The sequence below is a fragment of the Rattus norvegicus genome, chromosome 2 (genome assembly GCF_021556685.1).
Source record: "Rattus norvegicus strain SHRSP/BbbUtx chromosome 2, alternate assembly SHRSP_T2T, whole genome shotgun sequence".
NCBI lineage: Eukaryota > Metazoa > Chordata > Mammalia > Rodentia > Muridae > Rattus > Rattus norvegicus.
The window spans coordinates 141339333-141360589 of NC_141535.1; the positions used below are offsets into that span (position 1 = coordinate 141339333).

The following is a 21257-nucleotide window of genomic DNA, read 5'->3' on the forward strand; positions in this document are numbered from 1 at the left end:
AAAATACATAAGAATGAAATTACCGGATTATACAGCAAGTTTTTAACTCAGAAAATCACCTTAATTATTTTCCTTTGGGATTATTTTGCATCCTCAAAACCATAGTGAGAGCCTTGGGTGGCTCTGTTGATGGCATCTTACATTTTCAGGCTGTGGTCCATGTCTTAACAACTTCCATGTGTTTGTAATGGTGGCTGACTGTTACATGCACCTACATTCTAATGTTGCTGACCTTTTCCGGTGCCTTTGGGCCTTGGACATCATCAGCTAAGCATTGTATCCAAGTCAGTATTAAATGAATTGGTGCCTGCCTTTCATCAGCCAGTTATTTTGAAATTTCCTGGAAAATATCATCCTGAGTGAGGTAACCCAATCACAGAGAAACACACATGGTATGCACTCATTGATAAGTGGCTATTAGCCCAAATGCTTGAATTACCCTAGATGCCTAGAACAAATGAAACTGAAGACGGATGATCAAAATGTGAATGCTTCACTCCTTCTTTAAAAGGGGAACAAGAATACCCTTGGCAGGGAAGAGAGAGGCAAAGATTAAAACAGAGACTGAAGGAACACCCATTCAGAGCCTGCTCCACATGTGGCCCATACATATACAGCCACCCAATTAGACAAGATGGATGAAGCAAAGAAGTGCAGGCTGACAGGAGCCGGATGTAGATCTCTCCTGAGAGACACAGCCAGAATACAGCAAATACAGAGGCGAATGCCAGCAGTAAACCACTGAACTGAGAATAGGACCCCCGTTGAAGGAATCAGAGAAAGAACTCGAAGAGCTTGAAGGGGCTCGAGACCCCATATGAACAACAATGCCAAGCAACCAGAGCTTCCAGGGACTAAGCCACTACCTAAAGACTATACATGGACTGACCCTGGACTCTGACCTCATAGGTAGCATTGAATATCCTAGTAAGATCACCAGTGGAAGGGGAAGCCCTTGGTCCTGCTAAGACTGAACCCCCAGTGAACTAGACTGTTGGGGGGAGGGCGGCAATGTGGGGAGGATGGGGAGGGCAACACCCATCAAGAAGGAGAGTGGGAGGGGTTAGGGGGATGTTGGCCCGTAAACCGGGAAAGGGAATAACACTCGAAATGTAAATAAGAAATACTCAAGTTAAGAAAAAAAAAAGAATTTTCCTCTTTAAGATGTTCTGTGGTGTGTTACTTAGTCTCGGTCTAGCTGGTGGTTGGTTATATTCATAAATCTTAGGATTTATAGCTTTAATGGCATTGGACTATTATTCTATCTCTTCCCTTTACCTCCCATCCCTGGACCAGACAAGCACAGTATAAAATACAGAATATTCTTTCTTTTTTGGGACAGGCAGTCAGGCAAGCTTGGAACTTACTGTGTAGCTGATGATGATATTCATTTCCTGATTTCTGTTCTTCCACCATCCCAAGCCTGGTGTTCTTTCTCCTGCATTGCAGGCTCATGCACACTAGACTGATTCAGCTCACCCGTTCCTATGTTCTGCTCTCTTAACTTCTTTTTCTTCTGCTTCATCTGGGAAAGTCTATTTGTTATCTTTACGAACACTCATATGTTCTTATTTAGAGTAAAAGGCTGGAACACATCGTATTAATTCACATTTCAGATGTTCTTTCCAAATTCTCAGATTTTTACTGTCTCTTTCTACTGTCTCATGGTTTTTCTCCCTTTTCTATTAAAAAGCCCTTTCTGTATTTTCTAACAAAACCCTGAATAGAGCGTGCTGTTTCACTGCTGCTTCATCTCATCTAAAACTCCCATCTGGATAAAGGCACTGTGGAACCCCACCCGGGAGTGCTTGCATTCTGCTATATTCTCCAATATGTGCTGGGCTGTTGTGTTTTCACAATTAACTTGTACATGATACAATTTAATCCTGTGGTTTCCATTAATAAAAGTTGGTTTTGTTGGCTTTGGAGTAAATGTATCTTAGGATGGATATAGAGTAAGCTTTGGTATAGAAGGAATTAAACTGAATTTTATGCAGCTTTGTAGATATTGTATTAATTGCTTCAATGGTTCATGATGCCATACATAACTTCGAGTCAGTTGAAAGGGTAGCTCCCTTGTCTATAAAATGTGCCACAGCTTCCTCAATTCTAATCACTCTCTCAGCTCAGCAAGGTTACTATGAATCACCTGAGAACATATTTTCTGTGCCCCAATGCAGAATATGCCTCCAGAAAAAACATGGCAGAAACCAGAGTACATTCAATTATTCCTATGTACCCCCAGGGCTTACAGGTATTTAAGGGCTGCTGTTCAATGCATAAAACTTGTAGAGTCATAGATTGTGTTAAGTATTCTAGTGGTACTAAGAGGAAGGCAAGTTCATACCCTGTTATTCTGTTCATGAGAAAAAGGAAGCCCAGTGCAAATCATTTAGTGTTTTTCTTACAAGCAATAATGGTTCACCCCTGCCATCCCAGCAGTTGAGTGTCTGAGCCTGAAAGTTCTTCAGAATCTAAAACACCAAAGAAACATAAAAGCTCATAATGTTACTGTCTGATTGCCTATTCCAGTCACATTTATTTGATTACTACAGCACTGTACTTTTTAAAACAGTAAGCTGCTTCAATCAACTTTCCCAGCTTTTTACTTTTTACTATTCTGAGGTTGCATATAAATTTTATAATAGACTATGTTTTCATTTTTATAAAAGCTGTCATTGTAATTATTTTAGCAAGAATTATGGTACTAACATCCCAATTTGAACTCTACAAATACATGAACATTTAGAATGTCTTTAATTTCAGCAGTGTTTTGAAATCTGCATAGTCCAGAACTTATTTAGGCGTAGCAATCCACTCTCCTAATGCTACTCTAACTGCAACTGTTTTTAGTTTCCTTGGCAGTCTACTCAGTGTCGCTGCATTAAAAGACTGATGCTATGTGGAGGGTGTTAGTTTTGTGTCCTGCACGTTGATCAAATCCATTCATTATTGCTAAGTTGTAGTCTACTCAGGGATCCTAGAGAACGTAGGCAGTTTTTTAAATTTTTTCTGTATGTGTAAATCTTTATCTTGCACAGACACCTAGATGAATTCTTGGTACTATTCCAAACGGAAGTTAGATCACTCTAATGCACTAGAAAAAAAACAGAAAAAGCTTTCAGCACTGTGCCATTGCTTAGGAATGCGATGCTGGGCATTTTGTGAGGCCTCAATTATGTTAAGATAGGTTCCTTTTTTATCTACCTTTCTTCTGAGTACTTTTTTTTATAATGAAAGTATCAAATGATCAAGACTTTTCTGTGTCAATTGAGAAAGGTACATAGGACTAAAGTGATCAATTTTTGCATGCAGAATATAACCCTCTCTCTTGATCTTTCATGTCTAATTTAGGAACTATTTCTCACAGTTCCATCATCTAAAGCATCTAAGGCTGTGTTTCTCAGATGTCCTGCTAGTGTCTTTATGTATTCAATGAGGGAAGGATCTAATTACCCTTCTGCTTCCTCAGAGGCTTCTACTGCATTATCTGTCACTGTCACATACTGTGATCACATGCTGGTGGGGTGCTACTATAATATTGTCTACTATATAATATTGGCTACTATAATCTACTGTCATGCAGAAATCTGTGTTTTAAATCCAACATGAGTTTCAGTTTTATAATTGGTTATTTTTAATTTCTTGTTCAAGTGCAAAATTTAAAATAGGGCTTGTTAAATTCTACAACAATAATTTTAGATGTTTAAATGAAAACTTCCTAAAATGGATAGTTTAACACTCACTGAAATAACTTCATGGTAAGTTTCCTTTCCAGAAAGATTACTTAGCTTCTCTGTGACATGAGAGTACAGATCAATGGTAGAACGGGCATATGGCATTTCTATGGCTCAAACAATTCCTAGCACCAGAGAGGTATTTCCTAATTGTAAAATTTAATACATCTTTATCAAAAATAGGTTAAATTGCACATAGAAGCAAATGATCTCATAATCACAACAAAGCTAAAGAAACTGACTTTTTCCAACTACCCTAAAGATCTCCATGTGTGTTGTTGGTCTTAAAACCTTCTCCACCTTTATACTAAACTATTATCCTTTTATGATAATCACCTTCCTTCTCTTTTTAACTTCACAACCTAAATTATATAGTTTCATGTATAAATAACTTAGTTCTACTAATTTATTAATCTATTTTAAATCTTAAACTACACATCCATTTTCCCCTGACATATGCTTTATTTTGAGAAAACTGAGGCATTTGGACCACAGAAATTCTGATGACTGAACTCCCATGGTGTAATCTGACATTTGTTTATGTATGCATTCATATTATTCATTCACTCAATTCTGGTTCGAGATATTTTGCCCATTCTCACTGTCACCTTGTTTCCCCTTATTTGTGAAGTTGAAAGCCTTGTTTACATTTAGTAATTTTTTAAGAATGTCAAATACTATCCCAATGTCCTAACACTGCATCATTTATGAGATGATATATTTCATAAGGATAAAGATAACCCTACCTGCCGCAATCTCTGGTTACAAAGGATGGAGACAGAGAAAGTAAGAACTTGATGTTTCTCTTTACCAGTTTCTGAAGATTAAAGTCTTCTCTACACACCTATATTTGAGCCTCTGGATTAACATTTCCCAAATCAGTGTTTTCTGAATACTATTGTAAATTCATCAGGGAGAGAGATGGAAAGACTATTTCCTCATTTCTTGCATGTTAACTATTTGTAGTTGTTGAAGACAAAACCAGTTTATCTCTTATTCTTTTTTCCTGGAGGGAAAAAAATGTTAAAAAAATCATGATAATTGGATTCTCCCTTACTTGTCAATTACTATATATTTTATGAATATTCATAGTATTTCTCTTTTAACTTCATAAAAAAATCTAAAAATAGATATAAATACAGTTTACTTTGGGTTAATTTACACAGAGATGCAATATTTTCTTTGAGGATATATTTTCCAATCTCTTCATTAAAAGATTCCACTACAATCTGAATTACTACTCCTAATTTTGTTTTCCTTATTGGAAAGTATATATTTTTAATGATTTAGATATTCTAAACATGTCCTGTTCGTTCTCTTCCCTTCTTGTCTTTCTGACACTTTGGTCTGTGTATTGTTCCTTCCTTGATTTGCCTTATTTATGTTCATTTCTTCTAAGTCCATGTCAACAATTATTTTTCTCTTTATTTACAATTACTTTCTAATTTCTTTCTCTAAATTTAAAATTGCTTAATTCTGATTTAAATAGCTCTTTCATCTCCTTCAACCTCTTATGAATCCTTTTAGCTCATTTAAACATGATTCTGATATGGTGATTTTTTTTCTCAGTCTCACTATTTTTACTATAATACATAAAATTAATATCCTTTATCTTTATGTAATATGTGCTTTCTTAAATTTCAGGTGATTTTTTTACATAACGTTTGACCTCTCTCTTCAGTTTTTAAGGTGTTGCCATGGTGCTTTCTTCTTACTAGAGTGTGGTTCTTCTGTTTCTTCCAAACGCTGTCACTATTCTTTGGCACATAGGAAGTGATGCAGTCTTCAGCATTTGGTATCTAGTGAAATGACGTTAGGACACCGGGGGACAGTCTTTAGTAGGTTATGCTACCACTAACTTCAGCTTAGCTTCCTCTTCTTCCCATGAGGTATGAATCTTCTCAGCATCTAATTCCCAAATGGAATTGGGCCAAATGACTATAGAATAAAATATTTAAAACCATGATCAATGAAACAAAACAATAAAAATTAAAACAAAACAAAAATAAAATAAAACCTGTTCTTTGCTTTTACAAATGTGATAATTTCGTAACTGGCTGGTTTTTATTTGGATTTTTCTCTATTCCTTTTGCCCTTCTATTGCTCAATGCTGATTCTATGCACTGGTGTTGCTCCGCAGTGTGGACCCCATTCTGCCAGAGGGCTGTGGTTCATTTCTTACGAGGGTCTGAATACCTCTTAGCCATGCTGACATAACCACAGCAGCCCTGCAATCAGCTCTTATAGTGCAGTGATCTCTTCTTTTAACTCACATTTTCAAGTTCACCTTCAGAGTTTTCCACTAAGGATCTACAGACTCAATTTCTTAAAGGCTCATTTGCTTCCTATGGTCTGCTCCAGATACGAATAAACATCATGTTCTGCAGCTAACTGGGTGAATCACAGAACCCAATATGGGGCCAATAGGAACATTTATCTCCTACACGTCTTTTTTATTACTGATGTTAATAACATAATATCTTCCCAACTGCAATGTAGTTGAATTAGTTATTTCCAGTATGGCAATTTAAAACGCGAATCAAAACAAAAAAATTAGCATTAGGAGATGGCTCAATGGTTAAAATACTTGCCCTGAAAACACAGGGACCAGAGTTCTGATCCCTAGAATCCACAGAATGCTGGGTGGGCATGTCAGCCAGATCTCGGTGCTGAAGAGACAGAGACAGGAGGTTGCTCAGAGCAAACTGGCTAGAGAGTAGACAGATGGTGACTCTGAATCAAACCAAAAGCCCTGCCTCAGTGAATGAGGTGGTAGGGTGATGTTCTCTAGTCCTCCATGTGCATGTCCTCACACAAGCAAAGGCTAAATGTGCACACACATGCATATCACACCCAAGGGGAAAAGGAAGAAATCACATTTTAGCACAGAATTTTTCTATAAAATAAAAATACAACTAGATACAGTGTTTTCATCCTGTGGCCACAGATCCCACATACCTTCGAGACAGGGCCTATTCCTCTAACAGTCCACCAACACCTCCTCTGAAGGAGGTGGACACTTCATGGCATATCATCATGTTTCTAAGAATGGCACTCCTGGGAACTCTAAGGATTTACACAATGAATTTTAATAAACAATTATTGATGTCATTCAAATTAGACTTTCTACATTACTGTATTTCCTTCCAAATGTTTCCATTTATGTGAGCTCTTTAAAAATATCAGCTTTGGGGTTGGGGATTCAGCTCAGTGGTAGAGTGCTTGCCTAGCAAGCACAAGGCCCTGGGTTCGGTCACCAGTTCCCGAAAAAAAGAAAAAAAAAATCAGCCCTCGTCCTTAGTTATCCTACTCCTATCCAGAATTAAATTGATTTTAGTGGAAACAAAAAACTAAGCCAAAAAGAACAAAAGCATCTGAGCCATTCAGACTCTATGTTATGCCTCTAGGCAAATGATGAAAGACATTCCCATTAGAAGAAAACATAGTCGGGGCTGTGATGGGCCCCATTTTGATGACTATGCCACAGAAGCTAGTTTGGTGAGAAGACAGAGAATTGCAGAAACCAGAGACTATGAAGTTGTTTTGAGTAAAAAGGGGTGGTGGCCTTCATTATTGAATTTCCTGAATCATTTCTAGGCTACCTAAAGTCAGACTACATCCCCTCCTATCCTAGGAAACTAAAGAGAGTTTTGTCTTATAGCAATTATGTTACCCTGACTACTTCATTTTAAGTTCTGAAGTGAATTTAAATAATGCTAATAATGAACAGTGGTTTCTCAGGGTTATTTTGTACCCCAGTAGGACAAGGCATTGAAATGAGTATTTCAAAGACAGACAGACAGACAGACAGACAGACAGACAGACAGATGACACACACACACACACACACACACACACTTTAAACTTCCCTCCTCTCTTCTCTTCTCTCTCCCTTCTTCTCTATCTTCCCATGCTCCCTGTTTCTCTCCCTTCCCAACCTAACCTTTGGGTGATATCCTGGTTCTGTATTATTTATAAAGTGTCAAAAATAAAAATGTGTTCATGGTGTGGGTGTGCATATGTATGCATGCTGACATCTGTAAAAAGCACACATACATATAAGGTGCTGAGAAGCAGATTGTATGTGTATGTAAGTCTGAGGTTAGAGAGTCTTCCTGGGTTATTCTCCAGTTTATTCATTGGAAACATTTTACTTTTTAAAAATAACAGTCACTGATAAGCTAGCAATCAACAATGATGCAGATATTATTACAATTAAAACCATGTGGTAATTTATGTTTTCATTTTAAAACAAGATCCTAAAGGTCACTGACCTGTACCTGTTCAGGTTCAGGTGGGTTGAATAAGGATTGGATTTTCTAAGTGGTCCTGGGTATAACAAGCGATGGGGAGAGACAAGGTTTGAGAGTGTTTTCAGAGTGAAGCGATATAAACGATTAAAAGTGTCCCCAAGGAGTGGACCACAAGCTGTCACTGGAACTGTAACAACTCTATAGACCTGTGGGAGGTAAAGGCAGATAACAGAGGATGAACAACAGTAAGTGAGAGCCCTTATTCACTGAGGCAGAGTCTCAACTGAGGTCAGAGCTCTCTCACATGGCTAGTCTAGATAGCTAGTTTGCTCCTGGAATTCCCTGCCTCTACTTCCTAGCACTATATTCACAAGCAGGATGCCACACCCACCTGGCACTGATACAGGGTCTGGGAATGCACATTCTATTCCTCACGCTTTATGGACACAATGAGCCATCTCCCTAGCTTTCTGGTTTCATTGCTGTGGCAAGCCACACAGACCTAACGATTCTGCTCCCTCAATTTTTGTCATCTTTGGTGTGGATTTTGAACTTGGATCCATACCTACTCTGACTTTTACACAGTAGTTCCTATAGAATTTGAACATTTTAAAGGAAGCCATGTAAAGTTTGAATAACTACGTCTTGTCCACCAAAGGCAAAATACAATCAACATTAGTGTTTGCTCTGGAGTCACATAGTAAGAGTAATAAAGCCTGTGAATAACAGTGATAGATATGAAAATGAATCTTGTTTTAGCTTGCATGGAAATAACAAACACAGCTGAAAGTATCCATGATTAGCTGTTGTAGAGAAAATCTGAGCAACTATATGTGTAGGAAGAAAACCAAACACACAACATCCAACCAATACAAGTCAAATATATTTTATTATATAAACAATCATTTTCTTCTCTTAAAACTTCAGTTACAAAAATTCAGATTTGCTTCTGTAAGACATACACATATCATGAAGTCAAAAGCCACAAGATTTATTCATGGTAAGCAATCTTTCAAACAGAAATAATCAATGGCTAAGAAGATGAAGAGTTGATTTTGTAATTTCCCTGGCTTCTTCACAACTGTCTGACAATTTTCTAAGATAGCTGGATGTCATATTAAGATGGAGGGCAATGGACGGATGAGGGTGTGAATGAGGGTGTGGCGGCCAGAGATGAGCTCAGTGCTACTGCACTCCCTGGGCACACCTCGGATCCTGGGTTTGATCCCCCAATGAAAAACAAGGGAGAACAGGAGACAACATGCACATCTATCTGGTAGGGCAGAGAGCAGTCAAGAAGAAAGTAGAGAACTCATGGGTAGGTAAGGACAGCCGCAGATCAACAGCAAGAATTCTTAAAAGAACACACCATTTTACCTAGCTCCTCTTATTTCCCAATTTTACCTCTCCCAAAAATGTCAGTTGTTAAAAACAGTGTTCATTCTAGTAAAAAGGGTAAATACTGGATATTAATTATGTAATAAAATTTATGTGAGACAATGGCAACGCAAACTTTTTATTCTTGAATGAAAATATTTCTATTAATAGAAATATAAAGTCCCACAGACACACTGAACAGAGTGACTTAAAGTCTCTGTCTTAGGGGTCAAAGGATGAGGATAACTGAGGAATGGAAGGAAAGGAAGAGGACTCCATGTGAAATGAAGAGAACTTTATCTAAAAGGAAGAGAGGTTTATTGATATAAAAGAAAGAGAAACCCGTGTAAAAGGGAAACAATTCTATATACAATAAGGAAAACAAAAACAAAGATACATGACCTATGGCTTGCTTATATGCTTACCAGCTGCCTACATCAAGAAAAAGGAGACTAGATGAACCTGGAAACTAAGAACCAAATTCTGGCAGATATGAACTTCATTTTGTTACAGAAGAGTAATTCCTAAATACATGAACTAGATAGGTCATTTGCAGGATCATGGATTAAGGTTATCAACAATTCATTTCCTTGACTAATGACATTTAAAAACAAAATCTACAACTTAAAGATCTACTTCCTACCTTCCTGTTATAAAGAAATGCCATTTTTACATTAGCAAGGACAGATCTGATTATTATATAAAACTGTAAGAACTGCATATTTGTAATTTTGACTACAGAAAAACTATGTCCAGGTATGTGTAATATGTGTAAAAAAAATGTCCAGGTATCTGGAAGTGAAAATTCTGGAAAGAAGGCTACAAATTATAGTAGTTAAAATAGTAACTGGGAATAATCTTTTTAGATTTTTCATTATAGACTCAGTAACGTGAACTTAAAAAAAAATCCAGATTCATTTTAATGATGATCACAGAAGGAAAAGATCACCAAAAGCATACTACAGATCAGAGTTTAAGTTCTCAGAAGATAAACTGGGCAAAAAATGTCAGGCAGCTGGGCAGCTGTACATATACGTGTGTGATCAGGAAGAAGTTCAAGTCCTCACATACGTGCTTATTGTGTATTTTTAGTCTGAAGTTATTCTTTCAACTGATCAAACATATCCCCTACTTTGATGATTGGCAATAGTCCTTTTCTAGCCTCCTACACAACAGTTATCTCTGAAGATATACTTCCGCATCTGTTCTTTAGGAAGTTAGCACGAATACTCGCATAAACCTTTTGATCTAAAATGGGTCTTGTCTGCAAGATACACAAAGACAACGGTAGATTGGAGCTTGTGGGAATAGCCAGCCAGTATCTTATTTGAATTACGGTCCACTCCACAAGATGGAACCTCATACATGAGCCTTATAATTTTTAATATTCTAGTGTTGCTGATATGCTGGCTCCTTAACATGTCATGTAAAATCTGTGATTGGATATAAACAACATAGACCCATTACAAAGCATTATTATATTAATAACTTTTCTCCCTTTACTATATCTTCAATCAACATTTCTAATTTGTGTAAACTTTAGAAAAAGGTACATATAATCAGAGAAAAATACTCTCATTGTTGTACAGGATGTGAGAAAATATTTACATTCATCTTCAATTAATATTTATTGAAATTTTAAAATAAGACTTTGTTACAAAAATATGAAAGTATAAATACCAGCTTTTTTGCTCCTTAGGAGAATATACTCAAAAGAATTAAGGAACTGAAAAGAATCCACCATCAAGCAGTAGCCCCATTAAAAATCTACATTTTACTTAAGATAACATTCATACCACATTTTAATAAGTTTTCTTACAGCTCAAGCTGTATTATATAGTACTGATATAATATTTGAAGTATTGTTTGAAGAACTAGGTTTCAAATTAGTATTTTCAAAAAGTATTACTTCTTACCAAATTTCTATATTAAGTAGAAGAGAAACAACTTAAAAAGCAATTAGATATTTTTCAAATGTTTACACATTAATAGTGATATTAGTAACAAAACAATCGAGTAATGTTATAAGAAAATCTAAGGGAGAAGGTTACTAAAGTTTTCAAAGTGAGTTTGGGGTACCTTGGGGTATCCAGTTAGAGATATCTAATATCTAATGGTTTATCTGGCTCGAACCCTGTCCAGAAATCATAGGACAGTACTGGGTTGTCACGGGAAGTAAACAGAAGCAAAGGAACATTTCAAAACTCTGTGAAGGTGAGAGTCTCCGAGAGCAGGCAGCACTAAGCTGAGCAATGCACTTGCTTCTAATTCCAGCAGAAAGGCCCATGGCCATCCAGCACTTGACCTCACAGTGCTCTGCCACGCAAATCCTCCAGATAGGTTTTGCCCACCTGACTGTTAGCTCCCTGAGGGGTGCACTGGTCCTTCCATCATGGTACTCAGGACAGGTGCGTCAGTGCATCCAGGAGACACACATTCACTGTTCGATGGATTACACACATATCAAACAGTGCACCTAGAGGAAGCACAGTCTGCGGGCAAGGGGAGGTTTTCAAGTTTGTATGGGAATGAGTTTAAGGCACAGCTTATTCAGATGCTCAGTCGTGATCCCTGCGACACTTCCTACTTCACTTTGTGGCTGGAAGTAATGACAGCAACAGTGACTTTCCACTTCTCCCACTGTGACAGCCACCAATTACTCAAGGTGAAGCAAAGATTGATCACCTCTCTCTGGGTACTTTCTAATCCATGCTGCTTCAGTCAAAAGACATGGATATTCTCCTGTTCTCCTACGATGCCACCTTGTTTGGAAATTTTATATGCATTATGCAGTTTTATTTGCATCCAAATAACCCATCTTACAGTAACTCAGCAATTCCCAAAGGCCATAGAGTAAACAATAGAAATAAACAGGACATTGACCATCACCGTTTGCCTCATAGAAACACTGCGGAAGCAGAGAACAAGCCAGAACAAACAGGAAAATGGCCTTGCTTCTGGAAGTGGAAGCCACAAATACGAAGTCCAAGGGCCACTAAAATGGCATGAAAGAACCTTTTATTTACAGGGTCATCTCGATGCTGATCTCTCCTTTATGAAGCTCAGAAACAGTCATAAACTGAAACTATTAAATGAAGTAAAGCTTCATTTAGCTATAGTTTTCAAAGCTCCTCTCCTACCACAGGGATACAAATTAAATCTCCATTCATTACTTACGCTGCTATTGAGGAGATGACAGCTTCATCAAGTGCCCATTCAGTATTCTCAACACTGTTACTGACTTCCTGGTTACAGCTTCTCACAATAAAAGCATCATATAGGTAAGAAAAGTCATTTGAAAAACTCTTGGCTCTCAGAACAGCAGGGAATGTTACAAAACCTATGCTTAATAAGTGCTGTCCGGTGAAAGGATAGACAGTGCTGCTAGTAAGACTGAGACTGAAGAGCCACTGCTGCCCATTCTAAGGCCTTTCAAAGTCCCTCATGGAGCTGTCATTGATACTAGTTTTAAAAGAAGTGAAGAGAAGGAAGCACACACACAAAGTCCCATGAGAGTCTCAGCCATGGTATCTTTAACGTCTATTGGCAATACATATCTTTTCAAATGCACAGGCTATGCCATGATTAATAGGTACATTGCATGAAAGTAAAATATGTAGAACATAGAGAGATCATACCTTCTATCAATAGCTCTTGTCCATGACTGCCCAGAAGTGTACGAGATAGGAATGGGGCAAAGTCTACAAAAATTTCACGAAGAAGAGGAGCAACTTTTTCTAAAGCTCTTTCAAGTTTTGCAGTGATGCTGTTGAAATTAAGACACAAAGACTAGTAAATATAATTCAATATAAATGCCAAATAAACTTTAGTTCTAAATTAAAATATTTATAATAAGTCACAGTCGAAGTCCAGTTCTAGCCCATGGAAAACAGGAAGTTTCATATGGAAGGGACACAGTTTTGTACTGAGAGGTGTCTACTCTGCAGGCTGAAGCTGAATGAGAGCAACTCCACTAAGGAAAGGGGCCAAAGACACTGCTACAGATCTAAGAATGTTAGGAGAAATGAACTCTTCTATCTCTGTGCATCCTCAATGTGAAATAGCTTTCATCACTAGACCACTTACAAAGAATTTAAACTCCTGTTTTCAAGAAACATTTCCTGTAAAAGTTGGATAACAAAAGAAGTTACTGGAAGTCACATGACTTGTATTAAAGTAACATTTTTCATTTCCTAAGCCCATTTACTTTCTTAATTGCTGAAATAGTGTTTATGTTGCTCAGTATGCAGTTTAAGCAGTTGCTTTGCAGGTACATGTTGTAAGTAAAAGAAAAAAATAGAAGAGGAAACTATTTTTTCATTAGGCAGGTTAATATTTTGGCTATAGATCTATTTTTCATAGAAGTAAGTGGTGAGAAAGATTGGTCAACCGGGAATCCTGGCTGGGCCATAGACTATGCTACCCGACATTATGTACATCAGCTCTGCTTTTCTGAAGAATGATCATCCTATTATCTGCCCACTGAGGATTAATCAGCTAAGCCCTAAAACCTGAGCAAAAAAGCACCCAGCACACAGTGAGAGGTACATAATGCTAGTTTTGTAAGAGATATTTTGCATGAAACCCACTCATATGTATTCTTGTAAAATATGGCTCTGATACATTAAACAAAATAAAGTTCAGAATAACACTGGATGAGTGCACTGTGAGATGTGCAGATAGCATGAGGTGTTAACAGTGGTGTGTGTGTGTGTGTGTGTGTGTGTGTGTGTGTGTACCTTAGACAGGCCCTCCAGCTATGGGATGAGGCAGACTCACTGCAGAGCCTGCTGACACAGACTGCTCGTCATTGTCACTCATTTCTGAATGACCATACAGTTGTAGCATTAGAGTGTGTGTGTAAGTTTTGGACGAGGGACCACTCTGACACTTCTAAAGAGAAACGGATGCTAAGGAAGGATTAACCCAAAAGGTGAAGAGTAGGACCTCAAGCCTCTGAATTCTCACCATCACTGTAAATTTTCTTTCATATTTTCTATCCGGCAATACAGCCATTTTTTGCAGCTCTTATTCTTTTTCTTCAGAAGAGTCATTTCCTATAACTCCTCAACTAAGGTAATTCTATCTACAATGGAATCATAAGTAGGAATTACAATCAGAGAAATGAGATTTATCTAGATAATTAATATCTTCTAAAGCCAATATTGAAAAGAAGCACTAATATTGAGTTGTATTTCAGATTAACATTAATGAGCACACAGAAATGGGAAATTCAAGATTCTGGAGGTTTCTATCTATCATCAAACCATACTACTAGATTTTCTTATCACACATCACAAGTACACTGTGTACAAGTATTACTATCCCTTTGTACACTGAGGAAACTGACAGGTTACTATTGATATTTACAGATTACCCCCAGTGTGTCTTTCAAAGAGGGTAAAATATGTGCTTATCCATATGTTATTATTAAAATAAGTAGAACAGACATAAAGTTCCTCTTTAGAGCCCTGTCACTGTGCGGCAGATAAAGATTGGCAGGTGCTGGGCCTGCACTTCTCTTCTAACATTCTCTTCTTCCTGGAGAACAGCATAGCATGACCTGTTCAGATTTCATGGTACACGGAAGAAAACTATTGACAGGGAACAAAGAAATGGTAACTTAGGGGAACTCTATGGCTTTCAATCCTGTAAATAGTTTTTCTCAAAGACAAAATAAAGGAATTGCTGGGCATGGGGCAGGAGATGGCAATTTCTAGATCAAACTGAGCTATAGCATAAGACTACAAACAAACAAACAAACAAACAAACAAACACCATCTACCAAACAGAAAATACCTTTGAGCACAAAACAGAATACTTTTATTTACTTTAGGGGGAGTCATAATTTTTCAGTTTTCTGAAGAGGTTAATTCCTTTATAAAAAAAAATTCAGTAGATGCACAGACTCTAAAAGGGCAGTGACTACAGAACAGTCCCCACAGCCTTTCATTTACACTTTAGAAAAGTTTTGGCCGAAATACAGAAGTTATCTGTGGACTAGAACAAGAACTGTTTGAGTCTCTGCCTTCACTCTCCTTTTCCCTTCTTTCCCTGACTGACACTAATGATACACGCATCACTAGTGATAATGTAAAGATAGCCAGGCCAGATCAGTGGCTACTTCGAACTTGGCTATTTCTATGGATAGTCAGCATAAACCCTTAGCAAAGACCACCGCTGATTTCCATATAAAAATAATGCTCAGAACTGAAGCGATTTATCAACTATTTTAACAAAATTACTAAAGAGAGGAAAATAAAACCCTTGAATGAGGTATGAGGCAATGGTGCTTCAGAGGAGAGTTTATAGATATAATATCTAACAAAACATGGGGATCTGAAGCACAAGTGCTTAATACTGTTTTTTTTTTTTTACCCCAAATTAGATTCTTGCTTATTTACTTTCCTGTTTGTTTGTCTGTCTTGAGACACAGTCTCACCATGTACCTCTGGCTGTCCTGGAACTCAGTATATAGACCAGGCTGGCCTTGAACAAAGAGAGATCTGCCTGTCCCTTGTGAGATCACTTGTCCCAAGTGTTGGGATCAAGGGTGTGTGCCACTATACCCAGCTGCTACTTTATTTTTTATCCGTTTAAAATAATGCAGTGTCTTCTAAAAATTTTATATAAATAAAACACAATTAGGCCATGGGAGAAAACAGTATCTAAAAACCATGACTACAATACAACAGAAGTGTTTCTAAACAAGATTTGACCTCAAGCTATAGCCAAGGTCATGTTGAATGAAGAAGAATACTAGCAGAGTAGGAGATGTATAAACAGACAAAAAGCATACTTCCTCTATGCTGTTTTCCTAGAAAACTTGAGATTACAACTCATTTTAGACTTTATACACATTATTAATTTTCTTTTACTAAACTTCATTATTATAATCGTAAAGAAATGTACTCAAGATATACAGCAGATAGGAAGTAATTCAATTTGGAAATTCTGTGGTACACACATTTTACCAATTAATGTTCCTATATGAACTAGGGAATGTAGGCATAGGAAAAATGAAATGGTTTGTTTTTAAAAAATGCGTAGAAAGGGGGCATTATGGAAGAAAAGTCATCTAATGCTGTTTAATCAACTACATGTTATGACTAGGAACTGACAAGCACTGGCTCTAAACATTTTATCAGGCTTTCGTTCAATTATGGCTATGAAACATGAGTAAGCATACTGGAGCTGATGGGCAAACAGATCAGAAACTGTGGAGTCAGTAACATACAGTTAAACAGTTTCTAAGCTGTAAGTTTCTAGGGTTGCCACCACTAAGCAAAACATCGTGCTGGGGATAAAGTGTGCTTATTTGATTTTTCCATGATATTGTAAAATATAAATCTAACATTTCTCCCAATTTCTTCTAATTAGAATAATACATACTTTAAGAGCACATTGTACATATTAAGAAAATAGCATTATTCAAGATTAAAAATCTGGGGCTGAACAGAATTTTTCTATATAAGAAGTTCATTACTTTATGATGTAAACTAAATTTCAAATAAATACTTTTTAAGAAACTTGATAGTTTAGAATGTTTTTAAGTAATTATGAAACTTGATAGTTTAGAATGTTTTTAAGTAATTATGAAAGCTTTTGGAGTGCACTTTTGTTAATTGTGATTTGGATGTTTGGTGGATGGAAAGGAAACATATGAACATGCAAACACAGCTGTCTTTTCAAGTCAACTAGTTGTCAAAATGTCACCAAATTTCTCTATAGTGAGACCAAAGCATTAATGGGGCTCAAGTCCAGTGACATAAAGGGCCAAGAGAATTTGTTTTAGATCTCTGATATAGAAATAACATCCTAAAAATCTAGTTATTCATAGAGAATAATGCCACAGTAGCTGTTTCAGTGATGCCCCTGCCTTTAGAGAAGAGCAGGACTGTGAAGTGCATGCCCCAGAAGGGAGGCTGTCTCACTCGATGTCACTCACCATTTGGTGAAAAGATTGGACAGAATATATGAGATGAAGAAAACTTCCTCCGCTTCTTCTGCAAGCTGAGATGTTACAATAACTACAGCAAGAAAGCATAAAGCACAGTCTAGACCCTTCTTCTATCTCCTCCAGAGAACAGGGTTAACAGCTTCATGAAGGCTGTGGCAAAGCCATCAATTCTGTCAATTCAGGACAGAAAGGGAAGCCTATACACTGCTAGTGTAGGAACAGAAAAACAATATGAAACATCCTGAGACAGTATTTCAAGATTTCATCATTGAAGGAGTTAGAATCCATGTGAGGCGCTCTATCTATCAGGCAAGGCAGTCCATAACTGAGAATGTGTCTGAAGCAGAATAAGGATCCCAGTTCCTTGAACACTGGACACAAGTACTCAGTAAAAGAATAGCAGTCTATGACTGCAGAAGGCACAACAGAGTACTGAGAGTCTCTGAAACACACAGATTTGTTTCATGTCAAATCTGTTTCAAGCCAAATTAATTGTATGTACATTGAGACAGGTAGATTAACATGTAGGCAGCTCTGTTTAAACACATTGCTATAAAAGGTGAACACTTCTGTGGTTCCAGGAAGCACTGAGAAGGAAGAAGAAGGAAAGAGGAGTCGGAACAGGGACTGTAACCTCCTCAGTATGAAAAGTCCCTAAGACATTACGGGTTCAGAGTATAGCAAGTTAAATGCAGGAAAAGAGGACAGAGTGCTAAATGCCAAGATCATCCCTGATGGACAACAAGGAAAGCAACAGATCCATGAGTCCGGTATGATGAGAAGTTGAATATGTTCACAGCCTTAATAGTCTGAAAGTAGATACCAGTCTTCATAAGAAACTGGTCTAGCTATGAGGCCAGTGTGAAAGTGTTAGACTTGCAGCCTGGAGAATTGAGGAATTTAATCAAAAGATGTTGTTATGAAATTCTTGATTTCTATGAATTTAATATGGTCACAACACAAAACTAAGAAAATGAAAGATACAACAAAAGAAATGCACGGTTATCAGTAAAAAATTTTCCACAAAGACTAAATGTAACCAAAAGCACATACTCAAAAGACATAAAACACCAAGTGGAATTTTAATAGTAAATAACCCAAACTTGTCATAATAAACTATTGCAATACTATATGAAGAACAAAGAAAAATTTTGCAATCCTCTTCAGAAAAACATTAGCCTGAACACAAGAAATGAAGTATATTTCAAATCTATTTCCAAAAAACAGAGGCCAACAACTTTCTACCTGTTCACAAAGTCATTATGAAAAGAAAGCAAAACTGGGGGCTTTTAAAAAACAAGAAATATTGGGGAAATATCTATCGTTACCTTGAGTGGTGTGAAGAAGTTCTTCCAGTATAGAGAATGATTCCTGACAAAGAACCCTACATTTACATAAATTAAGAGTGCTGGATAAGTAAATACAATCAAGGGGAAAACCATTCCTTTGGATTTATGTACCTATTTTGGTTTGGTTTGATTAGCATGCTAAGGATGAAACCACACAGCACAATGGACGATTGGTAAGGGCTTATCTCTTGTCATAACCATCCAACTATTAGAAGGAAGATGCATGATGAATTAGCATCAAGGGTCATAAGAGTAACCATTATAAGAAAAGAATACTACACAATTGTGCTATTTTAAAAACAATGTTAAAAACTTTCAATATTTAAGGTGAAAGAAACAATAAATAAATCAACAATAGAGAGAAGCTGGGAGAAAGGAAATGAAAACTCCATGAACCCAGTACAAGTACTAGAGGGCAAAAAAATTAAGAAGAGAAAGTTAAAACCACAAAAGTGATAGTTTCCAAATCATTCCTTACATTAAAAAGAAACTATCCAGATTTAGTTATTAAAATACAATGACTGTCAGGTTTTATATAAGATCTACTGATACCATGTATAAGAAATCCCAGTTTAAATAAGAAAATAATGGACAAGTTTTTAAAAAGGAAGGAAAGGGATTGCCATTTGTGATAATGCTTTATAAGAAAAAGAAAAGCAAGTAACCCACCCGGCCAGAGACCCGAGCTCCTTCCAGTTTGTACCTGTGCCTGAAGCAGAGCCTCTACTCTGGATCCGCATCCATTCAGCCCACATCCCAGGAACAGTTGACCCCCTACCCCCAAGGTGTACAGACACATCCAGGATCACAGGTGGGACTAAAATCCTGCCCTAATTCCTGGTGTAACAAGGACCCCACCAGGACCCAGGGACGCAGATAGCCCACGAAGCCAGAGACGCACTCTCCTTCTAGTTTGCATCTGTGCCCAGAGTAATGCCCCTCTCTGCTCTGGATCCCCAACAACTCAGCATCCCCGTGCACCCCCAGAGGAAGCTCAAGCCCCAGGAGTTATAATACATCCAGGGTCACAGGATCACAGGATCATAGGATAATAGGAGGACCAGGATCCAGACAAAGACAGTGTGGCCAGTTACCACCAGAGATAACCAGATCGGGAGAAGTAACAGGAGAGCATGAGCAGCAGAAGCCAACACCACCGGCATCACCAGAACGCAGTTTTTAAGCCCCCAAATACTACAACACACCAGAAAAATCAAGATTGAGATCTAAATTCACATCACATGATGATGATAGAGGACTTAAGACGGACATAAATAATACCATTAAAAGAAATACAGGACAAAACAGGTAAATAAGTAGAAGCTTTTAAGAGGAAACACATAAATCCCTTAAAGAAATACAGGAAAATATAATCAAACAGGTGAAGGAACTGAACAAAAATATCCAGGATCTAAAAATGGAAATAGAAACATTAAACAAAACACAAGGGGAGACAACCCTGGTGATGGAAAACCTAGGGAAGAGATCAGGAGTCACAGACACAAGACAGCACAACAGAATACAAGAGACAGAAGAGTCTCAGGCGTAGAAGACACCTGAGAAGACATTGATACATCAGTCAAAGAAAACACAAAGAGCAAAAAAGCTCCTAACTCAAATAACTCAAGAAATACAGGAATATAAAGATGAAACCTAAGAATAATAGGTGTAGAAGAGAGTGAAGATTCCCAACTCAAAGGTCCAGGAAAAATCTTCAACAAAATTATAGAAGAAATCTTCCCTAACCTAAAGAAAGAGATGCCCATTAACATAGCAGGAGCCTACAGAACACCAGACAGGTGGCACCAGAAAAGAAATTCCTCCTGTCACATAATAATTAAAACACCAAATGCAGAGCATAAATAATATTGAAAGTGGCAAGGAAAAAAAGGTCAAGTAATATATGAAGGCAGACCTATCAGAATTACACCAGACTTCTCAACAGAGACTCTAAAGACCAGAATATCCTGGGCAAATGTCATACAGACTGTAAGAGAACAAAAATGCCAGCCCAGACTACTATATCCACCGAAACTCTCAATTACCAAGGATGGAGAAACAAAGATATTCCAAGACAAAACTAAATTTGAACAATACCTTTCCACTAATCTAGCCCTATAGAGGATAATAGAAGGAAAACTCAAACACAAGGAGTGAAACTACACCAAAGAAAAAGCAAGAAATCTTCTCAGAACAAACCCATAAGAAGAGAAAAAAACAATCCCACTAAAATCAAGGACTAGACAAGGCTGCCCACTCTCTCCTACTTATTTATTCAATATAGTACTAGAAGTCCTAGCCACAGCAGTCAGATAACGAAAGCAGTTCAACGGGATACATATTTGCAGATGATATGATAGTATATTTAAGTGGTCTTAAAAGTTCCACCAGAGAACTACTAAAGCTGATAAACAACTTCAGCAAAGTGGCTGGGTATAAAATTAACTCAAATAAATCAGTAGCCTTCCTCTACTCAAAGGATAAACAGGCTGAGAAAGAAATTAGGGAAAGACACCCTTCACAATAGTCACAAATAATATAAAATATCTTGGTGGGACTTTAACCAAGCAAGTGAAATATC

The 21257-nt window shown here is 37.3% G+C and overlaps 1 protein-coding gene across 11 annotated transcripts in view; it reads right to left on the bottom strand.

Annotated features, from left to right (window-relative positions):
* Window positions 1–21257, bottom strand: part of Nbea (neurobeachin) — a 576469-nt gene that overhangs the window by 305946 nt on the left and 249266 nt on the right. For 8 of the 11 annotated variants that reach the window (NM_001427608.1, XM_087626792.1, XM_087626788.1 and 5 more), the window contains 1 exon segment: window positions 13006–13133. The exons of 1 other annotated variant lie outside the window; for it this stretch is intronic. In NM_001427608.1, coding sequence (NP_001414537.1) covers window positions 13006–13133 — 128 coding nt within the window. 11 annotated transcript variants of the gene reach the window in all.